Source organism: Trichomonas vaginalis, chromosome V, assembly GCF_026262505.1.
Source record: "Trichomonas vaginalis G3 chromosome V, whole genome shotgun sequence".
In the NCBI taxonomy this organism is placed as follows: domain Eukaryota; phylum Parabasalia; order Trichomonadida; family Trichomonadidae; genus Trichomonas; species Trichomonas vaginalis.
In genome coordinates this window covers 16,939,537-16,960,169 of record NC_067207.1, presented here as the reverse complement: position 1 = coordinate 16,960,169, position 20,633 = coordinate 16,939,537, and the positions used below count along the sequence as shown (strand labels likewise).

The window sequence follows — 20,633 nt, the reverse complement described above, 5'->3', positions numbered from 1 at the left end:
ACTACACTACACCAGCAGTTCGAAAAATACCCTTGGTGGTTCTATTTAATAGCTACTCCCAACGATAGGCGGTGTCCCCAGCTTTCGAGAGGTGGTAAAAGTAAAGCAAATCTGGGTATTATGCGTTTTTGAACTGTTCAAAATTAAAAGATGCAAAAATTGTTGTAACAGGCGATGATGCTAAATATCAATTATATACGACAGCATTTACAAACACATCCATTACAGAATTTGATTTCAAAGGACTTGCTAATAATAATTACAATGGGGTATCTGGTCTTGAAAATTGTCCAGAACTTGTAAAAGTAACCGTTCAAGAATCAGAATTTCCAATGTTTCGTTATCTTCCTAAGCTCGAAACGATCATATTTAATGAGACAAGTTTAGTAGTATGTCTTCTTCGAAGTCGTATCAGTTACTGTCCAAATTTACAAGATATAATTTCTTACATTGATGGCAAAAATGAATTAAAAATTGAAAATGGATATATTTATAAATCTGACAAATTAATTACGGTTTTGCCATCAAAAAGTGACACAGCCAACGTTGTATTAAATGAAACAATGGGTGATGACTTTTTCTTACAAAATTCAAAACTCCAAGAACTAGAAATTACTGCTCCAGAACTATCTTATATGGCTTGTAGTGACTTGCAAGGTCTTAAAACGGTAACAATAAATTGTTTTAGAATAGGTTATAATTGCTTCGAAAATTGCATCAATTTGACTCTCGTAAACGAAAAAGGGGATTTGACGGAGTCAAATCCCCGCTCACAAAAAGTGGACTTTACATGTCAAATTTTATATGCATGTAATGTCCACTTTTATGAGTTTTAGGAAGGAATTGGAAGCCATGAGTTACGACATTGCATCAGTATCTCATAGCCTCCAATTCCTTCAAAAAATGGGAGAAACTTTGTCCGAATAGTTTAACATTCGGACAAAGTTTCTCCCATTTTAAGAAGGAATTGGAGGGTAAGAGATATACCATATGAATGTATATCTCTTACCTCCAATTCCTTCTAGAAAGTGTCCAAACTTGGGTTACTTGCAAACTATTAACCCAAAGTTTAGACATTTCAAGTGGAGATGGAAGGCTTTGGGGTATATATTATACAATATACCTCAAAGGCCTTCCATCTCCACTACAAATGGGAGAAACTTTGTCCGAATGTTAAACTATTCGGACAAAGTTTCTCCCATCTTTCAATGTAATTGCTACCCGTGAGGTACTGACTTGAAGTCAGTGCTTCACAGGTAGCAATATCCAAAAATTTAAAAACATTTTATCAGTTCGTTAGAGAACTAGAGCCTCCTAGGTACTGAACCAGAATCAGTGCCTAGGGGACTCTAGTGATCTATATAAATCTGAGAAACTTTGAGGAATTGTTCGACATTTCCTCAAAGTTTCTCAGCAATTTAGCGAGGAATGTTCGTTATCGTGTAGATATTTCTATATACATGATAACAAACATTCCCGCTAAAAGATGTAAAATCTTATAAGAAATAATTGCAAAAGAATAACAAATTGCAACAAATTTTATATGAAACTGAACCTTATGAGGTAGTGATTCAAGATCACCGCCTCATAAGATTCAGTTTCAATCTCAAGTATCTCAAAAGTAAGGCTCTATTTTTTGCCATGTAAAGTGTCACTTTTCTGTCAAACCGTTTTGGCGTTTTCGTTTACAACATGACAACAGTTAAATTTACACAACCTATTAAAAATTTACCACGTATGTGTTTCTATAATTGTCAAAAACTCACTGAGATTACTTTTGCTGTAAACAATGTTATTGGTATTGGAGAAAACTGTTTCTTTAATTGCTCTAATTTAGAATCAATTGATTTTCCAAATTGCCAGGAAATTCAATATTATGCTTTTGCATATTGCACAAAATTACAAAAAGTTGGAAGTTTGAAATCTATAAATTTGTCAAAGTAATGGCAACAAGTGAAATTAGTTTAGTTGTTTTTGCCATTATTTTGTTTATCGCTATGATCGCCGTTATTGTCTTCTTCGTAATAATGATCAAGAAACTTGGTTCTAAAAATGAAGATATTCAAGAGGATTCTTCAGTCGAAATTCAGGATATGGAAGAAATTCCAGAAGAAGACAGAAAGAAACACGAATCTATGATGACAACTATGATCAATGAAGATGATACTCCTTTCAATGAAGATGCAAATCTTGACGAATTCCATTTTTCAAAGAATGAACCTACTGAATAAATTTTTATGAGGATGTTTTATTGTCGTCTGGAAAAAGTGACAAAATTATTATTGTCGTCTAAAAAGGTGACAAATTATTATTGTCGTCTGGAAAAGTGACAAAATTATCATTGTCGTCTAAAAAATAGATTTTTCAAGCATGTTTCGGTACCTAAATAAAGGAAGAACATCAATTCCATCTATGTATATAGTATGCAAACACGCATGATATATGGAGTAGCTCTTTATCTGGCTAAAAATCCTATTATTTGAAAATTCGCATTGTCGTCTAAAACCGCCAGACGACAATAATAATACCCCAATTTTTATTATTTTTTTATTTTATATTTTTCAACTACATATTAGATAAAGGCAATATTTATATGCTTGGATTCAGGATTTTTGTTCAGAAAAGCTTTTCAGATATCAGTAGGCATTTCTTTCTCTAAAAAATCACATTTTTAATGGTGGCGAATTCTATAACTAATTAATTTCATTTTTATGATAGGTTGTTTTTTGATATTTCATCAGTCACCACATATGAGATGCAAATAGTGAAGCCTTAAGTCTTCACTAAAATGACAAAACTTATTCAAAATTTTTAAAAAGATGATAAATATGCTCTACAATACATATAAATACTAGTCTATCATTTTTGGTAAAAGCATATTATAACTCATGTTAGTGGAGTGAGGCATTTTTTAGGTGGGGAATTAAAAATTAAAAATAATGATAAATATAGCATTGATATACATCAGAAAATATATATCTCAAGAGACTTTAATTTTTGTTATGTTAGTGCACCCTTAAAGGCGTGATTTTTTAAATTTTTTGGCAAAAAGATAAAATCACATTTAGAAACATCAATCCTGTCACTCATGAGTACACATATACAAGCGTTACAATCAATGAAATAATGAATAAAATTCAATTTTTAAAGGATTTCGAATGTTGATGACCTGGATATAGAGTCCCTATATCATTAATATATGAACTTGGTAGAGTTTAATTTTTCGCCCACTTTTTTTTCATATCATATTTTTCATCTAGAATTCAATAAAATGGACTACTGAATTACATTACAAAGCATAAACTTAACTTTATTGAATATTTGTTTAAAATATGATAGGTTTATTCACAAGTTTGATGGCCTAAATTTCGACTATTTTTTTACTGAAATTTTAGGCCATCAACAAAATTAAAAAAAATGAAACGCTGCAACTTTAATAAGCTTATGGAGTTATGCAAAGATTATCATGAAGCATACACTGCTCTTTATATGCTGAAATCATCTGACGAAACAAAAATCAACCAAGTCTATGAAGGTCTCAAAAACAAATTATTGGATACAAAAGTTGTCACTCCAGCACAAATGTGTAAGTCTATTTCGAATGCAGCAATATTTAATAACAAATATATTATATCATACTTTATTTTATTCAAAAAGATATTTGACGAATTAATTTCAGATCGGACAGAAATATTATCTTATAAAGAAAGTAAACTTAATAGTGTGTATTATAAGTTCATAGATGCTATCCAGAGGGAAAAAGAAATAAATCAAGATCCTCAAGATATTTTATGTATCGAAAAAGAGAACCCCATTTTCAAGGCAATTATGGATGACGATTTACGAGCTTTTATAGCTTTTTCAGAATTCGAAGGATTTCGTGAAGATCAAAAATATGTGAGTGATTTCTTTCCAGATAGTATTACCGAAATTGGAGGTATCCAAGCAGGAACTAAAAAGGAATATTCATTACTTGAATTATGTTGTTATTATGGATCAGTTGATTGTTTTAAGTTTTTAAGAACACGATTCAATTCAATTATCACTAAAGATTGTCTTCAGTTTTCATTTTTGAGCGGAAATCCAGACATTATGTCCCAATGCATAAAGAGTCATGTAGAATATTATAATTGCATGCCATATGCGATCATTTCACACAATATTGACTTTATTTCTTTCTTGATCAATGAGAAACATCAAACTATTAATTTAAGATATTGTATTGAGTTTAATAATATATTAGCATTTTTGGTACATTTGGATCAATTTAATGCTATCAACGAATGCTTTCCTGCCTCAATTCATTTCAACATCAAAGGACTCCGGGGTTATCTTCTTTCGCATGGTGCAGATCCTAATGCTACAACCATTGATAAGTTAACAGCTCTTCATTTATCAATTCTTGAAAAAAACACACGAAGAGTACAATTTCTTATTGCAAATGGTGCCAATGTTAACGTATTAGATTCTAAATTTAGAACTCCACTTCATTGTGCTGCCGAAAATAACTGCTTGGAAATAGCAAAAATTCTCTTATCACATGGCGCAAAAATAAGGGTTAATGATAAAAATTATCAAACACCACTTCATTATGCAGCTCGAGGTAATGCGAAGGAAATTGTCGAATTGCTCCTTTCACATGATGCGTTTGTCAACGATCTTGATAAAAATGGAATGGCACCTATTCATATTGCAGCATTATATAATAGCAAGGAAACATTAGAATTTCTTTTGTCACACGGAGCATCCACCCAAAACATAATGATTAAGAGAACAACTCTACTTATGATTGCTGCAATGGGAAATAGTAAAGAAACTGCAGAATTTCTTATTTCTCATGGAGCTGATGTCAATTCCAATGATGGTCGGGGTACTCCACTTCATTATGCAGTCATTAATAATAGCGTTGAAACAGCTAAAGTTCTGATTGAACATGGAGCAATCTTCGACTCAAAAGTATATAGTATTACAATTCCACTTCATATTGCAGCATTAATGGGGAAAAAAGAGTTCGCCGAATTGTTTTTTTCACCTGTGGCAAATACATTTACATTTGATTATTATAAAAAAAGAACTCTACTTCATATTGCAGCAATAAAGGGAAAAAAGAGATTGTGGAATTGCTTTTATCACATGGGGCAAATATCAACCAATTTGATTCTTCTAAAAGTACTCCCCTTCATATTGCAGCAATAAAGGGAAAAAAGAGATTGTTGAATTGCTTTTATCACATGGGGCAAATATCAACCAATTTGATTCTTTAAATAGAACTCCCCTTCATATTGCAGCAATAAAGGGAAAAAAGAGATTGTTGAATTGCTTTTATCACATGGGGCAAATATCAACCAATTTGATTCTTTAAATAGAACTCCCCTTCATATTGCAGCAATAAAGGGAAAAAAGGAGATCGCTGAATTGCTTTTATCACATGGGGCAAATATCAACCAATTTGATTCTTTAAATAGAACTCCCCTTCATATTGCAGCAATAAAGGGAAAAAAGAGATCGCGAATTGCTTTTATCACATAGGGCAAATATCAACCAATTTGATTCTTTAAATAGAACTCCCCTTCATATTGCAGCAATAAAGGGAAAAAAGGAGATCGCCGAATTGCTTTTATCACATAGGGCAAATATCAACCAATTTGATTCTTTAAATAGAACTCCCTTCATATGCAGCAATAAAGGGAAAAAAGGAGATCGCGAATTGCTTTTATCACATGGGCAAATATCAACCAATTTGATTCTTTAAATAGAACTCCCCTTCATATTGCAGCAATAAAGGGAAAAAAGGAGATCGCTGAATGCTTTTATCACATGGGCAAATATCAACCAATTTGATTCTTTAAAAGTACTCCCTTCATATTGCAGCAATAAAGGGAAAAAAGAGATCGCTGAATTGCTTTTATCACATGGGGCAAATATCAACCAATTTGATTCTTTAAATAGAACTCCCTTCATATTGCAGCAATAAAGGGAAAAAAGGAGATCGCCGAATTGCTTTTATCACATGGGGCAAATATCAACCAATTTGATTCTTTAAATAGAACTCCCCTTCATATTGCAGCAATAAAGGGAAAAAGGAGATCGCTGAATTGCTTTTATCACATGGGGCAAATTCAACCATTTGATTCTTTAAATAGAACTCCCTTCATAATTGCAGCAATAAAGGGAAAAAAGGAGATCGCCGAATTGCTTTTATCACATGGGGCAAATATCAACCAATTTGATTCTTTAAAAGTACTCCCTTCATATTGCAGCAATAAAGGAAAAAAGGAGATCGCTGAATTGCTTTTATCACATGGGGCAAATATCAACAATTTGATTCTTTAAATAGAACCCACTTCATAATGCAGCAATAAAGGGAAAAAAGGAGATCGCCGAATTGCTTTTATCACATGGGGCAAATATCAACCAATTTGATCCTTCTAAAAGTACTCCCCTTCATATTGCAGCAATAAAGGGAAAAAGAGATGTTGAATTGCTTTTATCACATGGGCAAATGTCAACCATTTGATTCTTTAAATAGAACTCCACTTCATATGCAGCAATAAAGGGAAAAAAAGAGATCGCTGAATTGCTTTTATCACATGGGGCAAATATCAACCAATTTGATTCTTTAAATAGAACTCCCTTCATATGCAGCAATAAAGGGAAAAAAGAGATGTTGAATTGCTTTTATCACATGGGGCAAATATCAACCAATTTGATTCTTCTAAAAGTACTCCCCTTCATATTGCAGCAATAAAGGGAAAAAAGAGATTGTTGAATTGCTTTTATCACATGGGGCAAATATCAACCAATTTGATTCTTCTAAAGTACTCCCCTTCATATTGCAGCAATAAAGGGAAAAAAGAGATTGTTGAATTGCTTTTATCACATGGGGCAAATATCAACCAATTTGATTCTTTAAATAGAACTCCCCTTCATATTGCAGCAATAAAGGGAAAAAAGAGATGTTGAATTGCTTTTATCACATGGGGCAAATATCAACCAATTTGATTCTTCTAAAAGAACTCCCCTTCATATTGCAGCAATAAAGGGAAAAAAGGAGATCGCTGAATTGCTTTTATCACATGGGGCAAATATCAACCAATTTGATTCTTTAAATAGAACTCCCCTTCATATTGCAGCAATAAAGGGAAAAAAGAGATTGTTGAATTGCTTTTATCACATGGGGCAAATATCAACCAATTTGATTCTTTAAATAGAACTCCCCTTCATATTGCAGCAATAAAGGGAAAAAAGAGATTGTTGAATTGCTTTTATCACATGGGGCAAATATCAACCAATTTGATTCTTTAAATAGAACTCCCCTTCATATTGCAGCAATAAAGGGAAAAAAGGAGATCGCTGAATTGCTTTTATCACATGGGGCAAATATCAACCAATTTGATTCTTTAAATAGAACTCCCCTTCATATTGCAGCAATAAAGGGAAAAAAGGAGATCGCTGAATTGCTTTTATCACATGGGGCAAATATCAACCAATTTGATTCTTTAAATAGAACTCCCCTTCATATTGCAGCAATAAAGGGAAAAAAGGAGATCGCTGAATTGCTTTTATCACATGGGGCAAATATCAACCAATTTGATTCTTTAAATAGAACTCCCTTCATATTGCAGCAATAAAGGGAAAAAAAGGAGATCGCTGAATTGCTTTTATCACATGGGGCAAATATCAACCAATTTGATTCTTTAAATAGAACTCCCCTTCATATTGCAGCAATAAAGGGAAAAAAGAGATCGTGAATTGCTTTTATCACATGGGGCAATATCAAGCATTTGATTCTTTAAATAGAACTCCCCTTCATATTGCAGCAATAAAGGGAAAAAAGGAGATCGCTGAATTGCTTTTATCACATGGGGCAAATATCAACCAATTTGATTCTTTAAATAGAACTCCCCTTCATATTGCAGCAATAAAGGGAAAAAAGGAGATTGTTGAATTGCTTTTATCACATGGGGCAAATATCAACCAATTTGATTCTTTAAATAGAACTCCCCTTCATATTGCAGCAATAAAGGGAAAAAAGAGATTGTTGAATTGCTTTTATCACATGGGCAAATATCAACCAATTTGATTCTTTAAAAGAACTCCCCTTCATATTGCAGCAATAAAGGGAAAAAAGAGATTGTTGAATTGCTTTTATCACATGGGGCAAATATCAACCAATTTGATTCTTCTAAAAGTACTCCCCTTCATATTGCAGCAATAAAGGGAAAAAAGAGATTGTTGAATTGCTTTTATCACATGGGGCAAATATCAACCAATTTGATTCTTTAAATAGAACTCCCCTTCATATTGCAGCAATAAAGGGAAAAAAGAGATGTTGAATTGCTTTTATCACATGGGGCAAATATCAACCAATTTGATTCTTTAAATAGAACTCCCCTTCATATTGCAGCAATAAAGGGAAAAAAGGAGATCGCTGAATTGCTTTTATCACATGGGGCAAATATCAACCAATTTGATTCTTTAAATAGAACTCCCCTTCATATTGCAGCAATAAAGGGAAAAAAGAGATTGTTGAATTGCTTTTATCACATGGGGCAAATATCAACCAATTTGATTCTTTAAATAAACTCCCTTCATATGCAGCAATAAAGGGAAAAAAGGAGATGCTGAATTGCTTTTATCACATGGGGCAAATATCAACCAATTTGATTCTTTAAATAGAACTCCCCTTCATATTGCAGCAATAAAGGGAAAAAAGGAGATCGCGAATTGCTTTTATCACATGGGGCAAATATCAACCATTTGATTCTTTAAATAGAACTCCCCTTCATTGCAGCAATAAAGGGAAAAAAGGAGATCGCCGAATTGCTTTTATCACATGGGGCAAATATCAACCAATTTGATTCTTTAAATAGAACTCCCCTTCATATTGCAGCAATAAAGGGAAAAAAGGAGATCGCTGAATTGCTTTTATCACATGGGGCAAATATCAACCAATTTGATTCTTTAAAATACTCCCTTCATATTGCAGCAATAAAGGGAAAAAAGAGATCGTTGAATTGCTTTTATCACATGGGGCAAATATCAACCAATTTGATTCTTCTAAAAGTACTCCCCTTCATATTGCAGCAATAAAGGGAAAAAAGAGATTGTTGAATTGCTTTTATCACATGGGGCAAATATCAACCAATTTGATTCTTCTAAAAGTACTCCACTTCATATTGCAGCAATAAAGGGAAAAAAGGAGATCGCTGAATTGCTTTTATCACATGGGGCAAATATCAACCAATTTGATTCTTTAAATAGAACTCCACTTCATATTGCAGCAATAAAGGGAAAAAAGGAGATCGCTGAATTGCTTTTATCACATGGGCAAATATCAACCAATTTGATTCTAAAAGTACTCCTTCATATTGCAGCAATAAAGGGAAAAAAGGAGATGTGAATTGCTTTTATCACATGGGGCAAATATCAACCAATTTGATTCTTTAAATAGAACTCCCTTCATATGCAGCAATAAAGGGAAAAAAGGAGATCGCGAATTGCTTTTATCACATGGGGCAAATATCAACCAATTTGATTCTTCTAAAAGTACTCCCTTCATATTGCAGCAATAAAGGGAAAAAAGAGATGTTGAATTGCTTTTATCACATGGGGCAAATATCAACCAATTTGATTCTTTAAATAGAACTCCCTTCATATTGCAGCAATAAAGGGAAAAAAGAGATTGTTGAATTGCTTTTATCACATGGGGCAAATATCAACCAATTTGATTCTTTAAATAGAACTCCACTTCATAATGCAGCAATAAAGGGAAAAAAGGAGATCGCCGAATTGCTTTTATCACATGGGGCAAATATCAACCAATTTGATTCTTTAAATAGAACTCCCCTTCATATTGCAGCAATAAAGGGAAAAAAGGAGATCGCCGAATTGCTTTTATCACATGGGGCAAATGTCAACGCATTTGATTCTTTAAATAGAACTCCACTTCATAATGCAGCAATAAAGGGAAAAAAGGAGATCGCCGAATTGCTTTTATCACATGGGGCAAATATCAACCAATTTGATTCTTTAAATAGAACTCCCCTTCATATTGCAGCAATAAAGGGAAAAAAGAGATTGTTGAATTGCTTTTATCACATAGGGCAAATGTCAACGCATTTGATTCTTTAAATAGAACTCCACTTCATAATGCAGCAATAAAGGGAAAAAAGGAGATCGCCGAATTGCTTTTATCACATGGGGCAAATATCAACCAATTTGATCCTTCTAAAAGTACTCCCCTTCATATTGCAGCAATAAAGGGAAAAAAGAGATTGTTGAATTGCTTTTATCACATAGGGCAAATGTCAACGCATTTGATTCTTTAAATAGAACTCCACTTCATAATGCAGCAATAAAGGGAAAAAAGGAGATCGCCGAATTGCTTTTATCACATGGGGCAAATATCAACCAATTTGATTCTTTAAAAGTACTCCCCTTCATATTGCAGCAATAAAGGGAAAAAAGAGATTGTTGAATTGCTTTTATCACATGGGGCAAATATCAACCAATTTGATTCTTTAAATAGAACTCCCCTTCATATTGCAGCAATAAAGGGAAAAAAGAGATTGTTGAATTGCTTTTATCACATGGGGCAAATATCAACCAATTTGATTCTTTTAAAAGAACTCCCCTTCATATTGCAGCAATAAAGGGAAAAAAGAGATTGTTGAATTGCTTTTATCACATGGGGCAAATATCAACCAATTTGATTCTTTAAATAGAACTCCCCTTCATATTGCAGCAATAAAGGGAAAAAAGAGATCGCTGAATTGCTTTTATCACATGGGGCAAATATCAACCAATTTGATTCTTTAAATAGAACTCCCCTTCATATTGCAGCAATAAAGGGAAAAAAGGAGATCGCTGAATTGCTTTTATCACATGGGGCAAATATCAACCAATTTGATTCTTTAAATAGAACTCCCCTTCATATTGCAGCAATAAAGGGAAAAAAGAGATCGCTGAATTGCTTTTATCACATGGGGCAAATATCAACCAATTTGATTCTTTAAATAGAACTCCCTTCATATTGCAGCAATAAAGGGAAAAAAGAGATTGTTGAATTGCTTTTATCACATGGGGCAAATATCAACCAATTTGATTCTTTAAATAGAACTCCCTTCATATTGCAGCAATAAAGGGAAAAAAAGAGATTGTGAATTGCTTTTATCACATGGGGCAAATATCAACCAATTTGATTCTTTAAATAGAACTCCCTTCATATTGCAGCAATAAAGGGAAAAAAGAGATCGTGAATTGCTTTTATCACATGGGGCAAATATCAACCAATTTGATTCTTTAAATAGAACTCCCCTTCATATTGCAGCAATAAAGGGAAAAAAGGAGATCGCTGAATTGCTTTTATCACATGGGGCAAATATCAACCAATTTGATTCTTTAAATAGAACTCCCCTTCATATTGCAGCAATAAAGGGAAAAAAGAGATTGTTGAATTGCTTTTATCACATGGGGCAAATATCAACCAATTTGATTCTTTAAATAGAACTCCCCTTCATATTGCAGCAATAAAGGGAAAAAAGAGATTGTTGAATTGCTTTTATCACATGGGCAAATATCAACCATTTGATTCTTTAAATAGAACTCCCCTTCATATGCAGCAATAAAGGGAAAAAAGAGATCGTGAATTGCTTTTATCACATGGGGCAAATATCAACCAATTTGATTCTTTAAATAGAACTCCCCTTCATATTGCAGCAATAAAGGGAAAAAAGGAGATCGCTGAATTGCTTTTATCACATGGGCAAATGTCAACAATTTGATTCTTTAAATAGAACTCCCCTTCATATTGCAGCAATAAAGGGAAAAAAGGAGATCGAATTGCTTTTATCACATGGGCAAATATCAACCAATTTGATTCTTTAAATAGAACTCCCCTTCATATTGCAGCAATAAAGGGAAAAAAGGAGATCGCTGAATTGCTTTTATCACATGGGGCAAATGTCAACCATTTGATTCTTTAAATAGAACTCCCTTCATATTGCAGCAATAAAGGGAAAAAAGGAGATCGCTGAATTGCTTTTATCACATGGGGCAAATATCAACCAATTTGATTCTTTAAATAGAACTCCCCTTCATATTGCAGCAATAAAGGGAAAAAAGGAGATCGCTGAATTGCTTTTATCACATGGGGCAAATGTCAACCAATTTGATTCTTTAAATAGAACTCCACTTCATATTGCAGCAATAAAGGGAAAAAAGGAGATCGTGAATTGCTTTTATCACATGGGGCAAATATCAACCAATTTGATTCTAAATAGTAACTCCCCTTCATATTGCAGCAATAAAGGGAAAAAAGAGATCGTTGAATTGCTTTTATCACATGGGGCAAATGTCAACCAATTTGATTCTTTAAATAGAACTCCCTTCATATTGCAGCAATAAAGGGAAAAAGGAGATCGTGAATTGCTTTTATCACATGGGGCAAATATCAACCAATTTGATCTTTAAAGTACTCCCCTTCATATTGCAGCAATAAAGGGAAAAAAGGAGATCGCCGAATTGCTTTTATCACATGGGGCAAATATCAACCAATTTGATTCTTTAAATAGAACTCCCCTTCATATTGCAGCAATAAAGGGAAAAAAGGAGATCGCTGAATTGCTTTTATCACATGGGGCAAATATCAACCAATTTGATTCTTTAAATAGAACTCCCCTTCATATTGCAGCAATAAAGGGAAAAAAGGAGATCGCTGAATTGCTTTTATCACATAGGGCAAATGTCAACGCATTTGATTCTTTAAATAGAACTCCACTTCATAATGCAGCAATAAAGGGAAAAAAGGAGATCGCCGAATTGCTTTTATCACATGGGGCAAATATCAACCAATTTGATTCTTTAAATAGAACTCCCCTTCATATTGCAGCAATAAAGGGAAAAAAGGAGATCGCTGAATTGCTTTTATCACATGGGGCAAATATCAACCAATTTGATTCTTCTAAAAGTACTCCCCTTCATATTGCAGCAATAAAGGGAAAAAAGAGATTGTTGAATTGCTTTTATCACATGGGGCAAATATCAACCAATTTGATTCTTTAAATAGAACTCCACTTCATATTGCAGCAATAAAGGGAAAAAAGAGATTGTTGAATTGCTTTTATCACATGGGGCAAATATCAACCAATTTGATTCTTTAAATAGAACTCCACTTCATATTGCAGCAATAAAGGGAAAAAAGGAGATTGTTGAATTGCTTTTATCACATGGGGCAAATTCAACCAATTTGATTCTTTAAATAGAACTCCCTTCATATTGCAGCAATAAAGGGAAAAAAGGAGATCGGAATTGCTTTTATCACATGGGGCAAATATCAACCAATTTGATTCTTTAAATAGAACTCCCTTCATATTGCAGCAATAAAGGGAAAAAAGGAGATCGCTGAATTGCTTTTATCACATGGGGCAAATATCAACCAATTTGATTCTTTAAATAGAACTCCCCTTCATATTGCAGCAATAAAGGGAAAAAAGGAGATCGCCGAATTGCTTTTATCACATGGGGCAAATATCAACCAATTTGATTCTTTAAATAGAACTCCCCTTCATATTGCAGCAATAAAGGGAAAAAAGAGATTGTTGAATTGCTTTTATCACATGGGGCAAATATCAACCATTTGATTCTTTAAATAGAACTCCCCTTCATATGCAGCAATAAAGGGAAAAAAGGAGATCGCCGAATTGCTTTTATCACATGGGGCAAATATCAACCAATTTGATTCTTTAAAAGTACTCCCCTTCATATTGCAGCAATAAAGGGAAAAAAGAGATCGTTGAATTGCTTTTATCACATGGGGCAAATATCAACCAATTTGATTCTTTAAAAGACTCCCCTTCATATTGCAGCAATAAAGGGAAAAAAGAGATTGTGAATTGCTTTTATCACATGGGGCAAATATCAACCAATTTGATTCTTTAAAAGTAACTCCCCTTCATATTGCAGCAATAAAGGGAAAAAAGAGATCGTTGAATTGCTTTTATCACATGGGGCAAATATCAACCAATTTGATTCTTTAAATAGAACTCCCCTTCATATTGCAGCAATAAAGGGAAAAAAGGAGATCGCCGAATTGCTTTTATCACATGGGGCAAATATCAACCAATTTGATTCTTCTAAAAGTACTCCCCTTCATATTGCAGCAATAAAGGGAAAAAAGAGATTGTGAATTGCTTTTATCACATGGGGCAAATATCAACCAATTTGATTCTTTAAATAGAACTCCCTTCATATTGCAGCAATAAAGGGAAAAAAGAGATTGTTGAATTGCTTTTATCACATGGGGCAAATATCAACCAATTTGATTCTTCTAAAAGTACTCCCCTTCATATTGCAGCAATAAAGGGAAAAAAGAGATTGTTGAATTGCTTTTATCACATGGGGCAAATATCAACCAATTTGATTCTTCTAAATAGTACTCCCTTCATATTGCAGCAATAAAGGGAAAAAAGAGATTGTTGAATTGCTTTTATCACATGGGGCAAATATCAACCAATTTGATTCTTCTAAAAGTACTCCCCTTCATATTGCAGCAATAAAGGGAAAAAAGGAGTTGAATTGCTTTTATCACATGGGGCAAATATCAACCAATTTGATTCTTTAAAAGTACTCCCCTTCATATTGCAGCAATAAAGGGAAAAAAGAGATCGTTGAATTGCTTTTATCACATGGGGCAAATATCAACCAATTTGATTCTTCTAAAAGTACTCCCTTCATATTGCAGCAATAAAGGGAAAAAAGAGATTGTTGAATTGCTTTTATCACATGGGGCAAATATCAACCAATTTGATTCTTTAAATAGAACTCCCCTTCATATTGCAGCAATAAAGGGAAAAAAGAGATCGCGAATTGCTTTTATCACATGGGGCAAATATCAACCAATTTGATTCTTTAAAAGTACTCCCCTTCATATTGCAGCAATAAAGGGAAAAAAGGAGATCGCTGAATTGCTTTTATCACATGGGCAAATGTCAACATTTGATTCTTTAAATAGAACTCCCTTCATATTGCAGCAATAAAGGGAAAAAAGGAGATCGCTGAATTGCTTTTATCACATGGGCAAATATCAAGCATTTGATTCTTTAAATAGAACTCCCTTCATATGCAGCAATAAAGGGAAAAAAGGAGATCGCGAATTGCTTTTATCACATGGGGCAAATATCAACCAATTTGATTCTTTAAATAGAACTCCACTTCATATTGCAGCAATAAAGGGAAAAAAGAGATTGTTGAATTGCTTTTATCACATGGGGCAAATATCAACCAATTTGATTCTTTAAATAGAACTCCACTTCATATTGCAGCAATAAAGGGAAAAAAGGAGATCGCTGAATTGCTTTTATCACATAGGGCAAATGTCAACGCATTTGATTCTTTAAATAGAACTCCACTTCATAATGCAGCAATAAAGGGAAAAAAGGAGATCGCCGAATTGCTTTTATCACATGGGGCAAATATCAACCAATTTGATTCTTTAAATAGAACTCCCCTTCATATTGCAGCAATAAAGGGAAAAAAGGAGATCGCTGAATTGCTTTTATCACATGGGGCAAATATCAACCAATTTGATTCTTTAAATAGAACTCCCCTTCATATTGCAGCAATAAAGGGAAAAAAGAGATTGTTGAATTGCTTTTATCACATGGGGCAAATATCAACCAATTTGATTCTTTAAATAGAACTCCCTTCATATTGCAGCAATAAAGGGAAAAAAGGAGATCGCTGAATTGCTTTTATCACATGGGGCAAATCAACCATTTGATTCTTTAAATAGAACTCCCTTCATATTGCAGCAATAAAGGGAAAAAAGGAGATCGCTGAATTGCTTTTATCACATGGGGCAAATATCAACCATTTGATTCTTTAAATAGAACTCCCTTCATATTGCAGCAATAAAGGGAAAAAAGGAGATCGCTGAATTGCTTTTATCACATGGGGCAAATATCAACCAATTTGATTCTTTAAATAGAACTCCCTTCATATTGCAGCAATAAAGGGAAAAAAGGAGATCGCTGAATTGCTTTTATCACATGGGGCAAATATCAACCAATTTGATTCTTTAAATAGAACTCCCCTTCATATTGCAGCAATAAAGGGAAAAAAGGAGATCGCTGAATTGCTTTTATCACATGGGGCAAATGTCAAGCATTTGATTCTTTAAATAGAACTCCACTTCATATGCAGCAATAAAGGGAAAAAAGGAGATCGCTGAATTGCTTTTATCACATGGGGCAAATATCAACCAATTTGATTCTTTAAATAGAACTCCCTTCATATTGCAGCAATAAAGGGAAAAAAGAGATCGCTGAATTGCTTTTATCACATGGGCAAATATCAACCAATTTGATTCTTTAAATAGAACTCCACTTCATATTGCAGCAATAAAGGGAAAAAAGGAGATCGGAATTGCTTTTATCACATGGGGCAAATATCAACCAATTTGATTCTTTAAAAGAACTCCCTTCATATTGCAGCAATAAAGGGAAAAAAGAGATTGTTGAATTGCTTTTATCACATGGGGCAAATATCAACCAATTTGATTCTTTAAATAGAACTCCACTTCATATTGCAGCAATAAAGGGAAAAAAGGAGATTGCCGAATTGCTTTTATCACATGGGCAAATATCAACCAATTTGATTCTTTAAATAGAACTCCACTTCATATTGCAGCAATAAAGGGAAAAAAGGAGATCGCTGAATTGCTTTTATCACATAGGGCAAATGTCAACGCATTTGATTCTTTAAATAGAACTCCACTTCATAATGCAGCAATAAAGGGAAAAAGGAGATCGTGAATTGCTTTTATCACATGGGCAAATGTCAACGCATTTGATTCTTTAAATAGAACTCCACTTCATAATGCAGCAATAAAGGGAAAAAAGGAGATTGCCGAATTGCTTTTATCACATGGGCAAATATCAACCAATTTGATTCTTTAAATAGAACTCCCTTCATATTGCAGCAATAAAGGGAAAAAAGAGATTGTTGAATTGCTTTTATCACATAGGGCAAATATCAACCAATTTGATTCTTTAAATAGAACTCCACTTCATATGCAGCAATAAAGGGAAAAAAGAGATTGTTGAATTGCTTTTATCACATAGGGCAAATATCAACCAATTTGATTCTTTAAATAGAACTCCCCTTCATATTGCAGCAATAAAGGGAAAAAAGGAGATCGCTGAATTGCTTTTATCACATGGGGCAAATATAGGGTGTCCAACGGTGCGTTTAGCACAGCGCTCTATATGAGACTATTAAAGGAGATATATGCTGATTATAAATATATAATAAAAAATATGAATATATGTATATGATGAGTAAGTTGTATTTTGGCGCCATGCCGGGATATAAAATGAATTTTGAGACAAGAGCGGTTTCGCGGGAAATTTTGGCGGGATTTTTTTCATTTTTTTAATGAATCATAAAGAAAACATCCTCGCTCTTGCAAAAAAATGCAAAGACTGTAAAAAAATCTACGAGACATTGGTAAAATGCTTCGGTATGGATTCTCCTAGCTATTCCACCGTAACGTATCATGTTAGGATGTATCACTTCATGAACAAAAAGGCGCCCATCATAAAAATTGACAAAAAATCGCCGGATCAAAGAAAAATCAAAGCAATTCTTCAAGCGCTAGATGAAGACCCAAGAGCATCACTCAGAAGGATAGAGGAGATGACAAAGATACCACGTACAACAGTCAGTTATTATCTGCACAATTATTTGAACTACAAACTAGCGTATACACGTTGGGTTCCGCACAACCTTAATTCAGTTCAAAAAAAATAGAGTCCAATCTTCGAAAGAGCTCCTCTCTATATTGGGTGCGTATCATCCAAGAAGTTTCGCTTTTAGTAACAGGGGACGAGTCTTGGTTTCAATATGCAACAGAAGCCAAATCATTTGGATCCCGAAGGATGAAAATCCGCAAACATTCCCGAAGAAAAAAATTGACACACCAATGATGATGTTGTCGGTTTTTGGGGCGTGAATGGCATCATCGCAATTGATATTCTTCAAAAACCTAATACGATGAATGCTCAGTATCTAATTGACAATGTTCTTACTCAAATTATCAATTCTGATGAGTTTGAGAAATCCAAACAACAAAAACAAAAGTTTGCAATTCATTTTGATAATTCAAGAGTTCACAAAAGTCATAAGGTAATGAATTACTTGGTGGAAAACAATGTCAAAGTTGTTCCAAACCCAATTTATTCACCTGATATTGCACCCTCTGACTTTTATTTATTCGGCACGCTAAAAAAGAGAGCTGAAGGACGCGAATTCGCGAGTCCAGATGATCTTGAAAATTTTGTAAGAGAGCAATTTGAGCAATTTTCTCATGATGATTTAAAGCGTATCTTTCAAGCCTGGATCGATCGCTGCGAACGCGTGATTGAATCCAATGGTGATTATATTTAAATAAACTTTATATATATGTAACTTGTTTATTTCTATTCGCAGTATTCAGGTTTGTGCTAAACACACCTTTGGACACCCTATATCAACCAATTTGATTCTTTAAATAGAACTCCCCTTCATATTGCAGCAATAAAGGGAAAAAAGGAGATCGCTGAATTGCTTTTATCACATAGGGCAAATGTCAACGCATTTGATTCTTTAAATAGAACTCCACTTCATAATGCAGCAATAAAGGGAAAAAAGGAGATCGCCGAATTGCTTTTATCACATGGGGCAAATATCAACCAATTTGATTCTTTAAATAGAACTCCCCTTCATATTGCAGCAATAAAGGAAAAAAAGGAGATCGTGAATTGCTTTTATCACATGGGCAAATATCAACCAATTTGATTCTTTAAAATAGAACTCCCCTTCATATTGCAGCAATAAAGGGAAAAAAGGAGATTGTTGAATTGCTTTTATCACATGGGGCAAATATCAACCAATTTGATTCTTTAAATAGAACTCCCCTTCATATTGCAGCAATAAAGGGAAAAAAGAGATTGTTGAATTGCTTTTATCACATGGGGCAAATATCAACCAATTTGATTCTTTAATAGAACTCCACTTCATAATGCAGCAATAAAGGGAAAAAAAGAGATTGTTGAATTGCTTTTATCACATGGGGCAAATATCAACCAAATTGATTCTTTAAATAGAACTCCCTTCATATGCAGCAATAAAGGGAAAAAAGAGATTGTTGAATTGCTTTTATCACATGGGGCAAATATCAACCAATTTGATTCTTTAAATAGAACTCCCTTCATATTGCAGCAATAAGGGAAAAAAGAGATTGTTGAATTGCTTTTATCACATGGGGCAAATATCAACCAATTTGATTCTTTAAATAGAACTCCCCTTCATATTGCAGCAATAAAGGGAAAAAAGAGATTGTTGAATTGCTTTTATCACATGGGGCAAATATCAACCAATTTGATTCTTTAAATAGAACTCCCTTCATATTGCAGCAATAAAGGGAAAAAAAGGAGATTGTTGAATTGCTTTTATCACATGGGGCAAATATCAACCAATTTGATTCTTTAAATAGAACTCCCTTCATATTGCAGCAATAAAGGGAAAAAAAGATTGTGAATTGCTTTTATCACATGGGGCAAATATCAACCAATTTGATTCTTTAAATAGAACTCCACTTCATAATGCAGCAATAAAGGGAAAAAAAGAGATCGCTGAATTGCTTTTATCACATGGGGCAAATATCAACCAATTTGATTCTTTAAATAGAACTCCCTTCATATTGCAGCAATAAAGGGAAAAAAGGAGATCGCTGAATTGCTTTTATCACATGGGGCAAATGTCAACGCATTTGATTCTTTAAATAGAACTCCCCTTCATATTGCAGCAATAAAGGGAAAAAAGGAGATCGTGAATTGCTTTTATCACATGGGGCAAATATCAACCAATTTGATTCTTTAAATAGAACTCCCCTTCATATTGCAGCAATAAAGGGAAAAAAGAGATTGTTGAATTGCTTTTATCACATGGGGCAAATATCAACCAATTTGATTCTTTAAATAGAACTCCCTTCATATTGCAGCAATAAAGGGAAAAAAGAGATTGTTGAATTGCTTTTATCACATGGGGCAAATATCAACCAATTTGATTCTTTAAATAGAACTCCCTTCATATTGCAGCAATAAAGGGAAAAAAGAGATTGTTGAATTGCTTTTATCACATGGGCAAATATCAACCAATTTGATTCTTTAAATAGAACTCCCCTTCATATTGCAGCAATAAAGGGAAAAAAGAGATTGTTGAATTGCTTTTATCACATGGGGCAAATATCAACCAATTTGATTCTTTAAATAGAACTCCCCTTCATATTGCAGCAATAAAGGGAAAAAAGAGATTGTTGAATTGCTTTTATCACATGGGGCAAATATCAACCAATTTGATTCTTTAAATAGAACTCCCTTCATATTGCAGCAATAAAGGGAAAAAAGAGATTGTGAATTGCTTTTATCACATGGGGCAAATATCAACCAATTTGATTCTTTAAATAGAACTCCCTTCATATTGCAGCAATAAAGGGAAAAAAGGAGATCGCTGAATTGCTTTTATCACATGGGGCAAATATCAACCAATTTGATTCTTTAAATAGAACTCCCCTTCATATTGCAGCAATAAAG

The 20,633-nt window shown here is 33.6% G+C and overlaps 3 protein-coding genes and 1 pseudogene across 4 annotated transcripts, besides 5 other annotated features; all 4 read left to right on the top strand.

The window, feature by feature from the left end:
* The first annotated feature begins 723 nt into the window (after positions 1 to 723).
* Positions 724 to 1,700: a mobile genetic element.
* A 243-nt stretch (positions 1,701 to 1,943) lies between these two features.
* TVAGG3_0351130 (uncharacterized protein) lies at positions 1,944 to 2,231 on the top strand (the record flags this gene model as incomplete). Its single annotated transcript, XM_001301529.2, has 1 exon — positions 1,944 to 2,231. The coding sequence occupies one exon, from the start codon at positions 1,944 to 1,946 to the stop codon at positions 2,229 to 2,231; it is 288 nt and encodes a 95-aa protein (XP_001301530.2).
* A 547-nt stretch (positions 2,232 to 2,778) lies between these two features.
* Positions 2,779 to 3,011: a mobile genetic element.
* Positions 3,012 to 3,417: 406 nt separating this feature from the next.
* On the top strand, positions 3,418 to 5,196 carry TVAGG3_0351110 (spectrin binding; the record flags this gene model as incomplete). The annotated part of the gene is made up of 1 exon (XM_001301528.2): positions 3,418 to 5,196. The coding sequence occupies one exon, from the start codon at positions 3,418 to 3,420 to the stop codon at positions 5,194 to 5,196; it is 1,779 nt and encodes a 592-aa protein (XP_001301529.2).
* Positions 5,197 to 10,040: 4,844 nt separating this feature from the next.
* Positions 10,041 to 10,331, top strand: TVAGG3_0351100 (Ankyrin repeat family; the record flags this gene model as incomplete). Its single annotated transcript, XM_051231100.1, has 1 exon — positions 10,041 to 10,331. A coding segment is annotated over one exon (291 nt), but the record flags the coding sequence as incomplete, so codon positions are not given.
* A 6,899-nt stretch (positions 10,332 to 17,230) lies between these two features.
* Positions 17,231 to 17,257: a terminal%2Cinverted (terminal inverted repeat of Mariner transposon ID:TVAGG3_0351080).
* Positions 17,231 to 18,527: a mobile genetic element.
* TVAGG3_0351090 lies at positions 17,327 to 18,447 on the top strand (annotated as a pseudogene). Its single transcript has one exon. A coding segment is annotated over exon 1 (1,121 nt).
* Positions 18,500 to 18,527: a terminal%2Cinverted (terminal inverted repeat of Mariner transposon ID:TVAGG3_0351080).
* Positions 18,528 to 20,633: the final 2,106 nt, after the last annotated feature.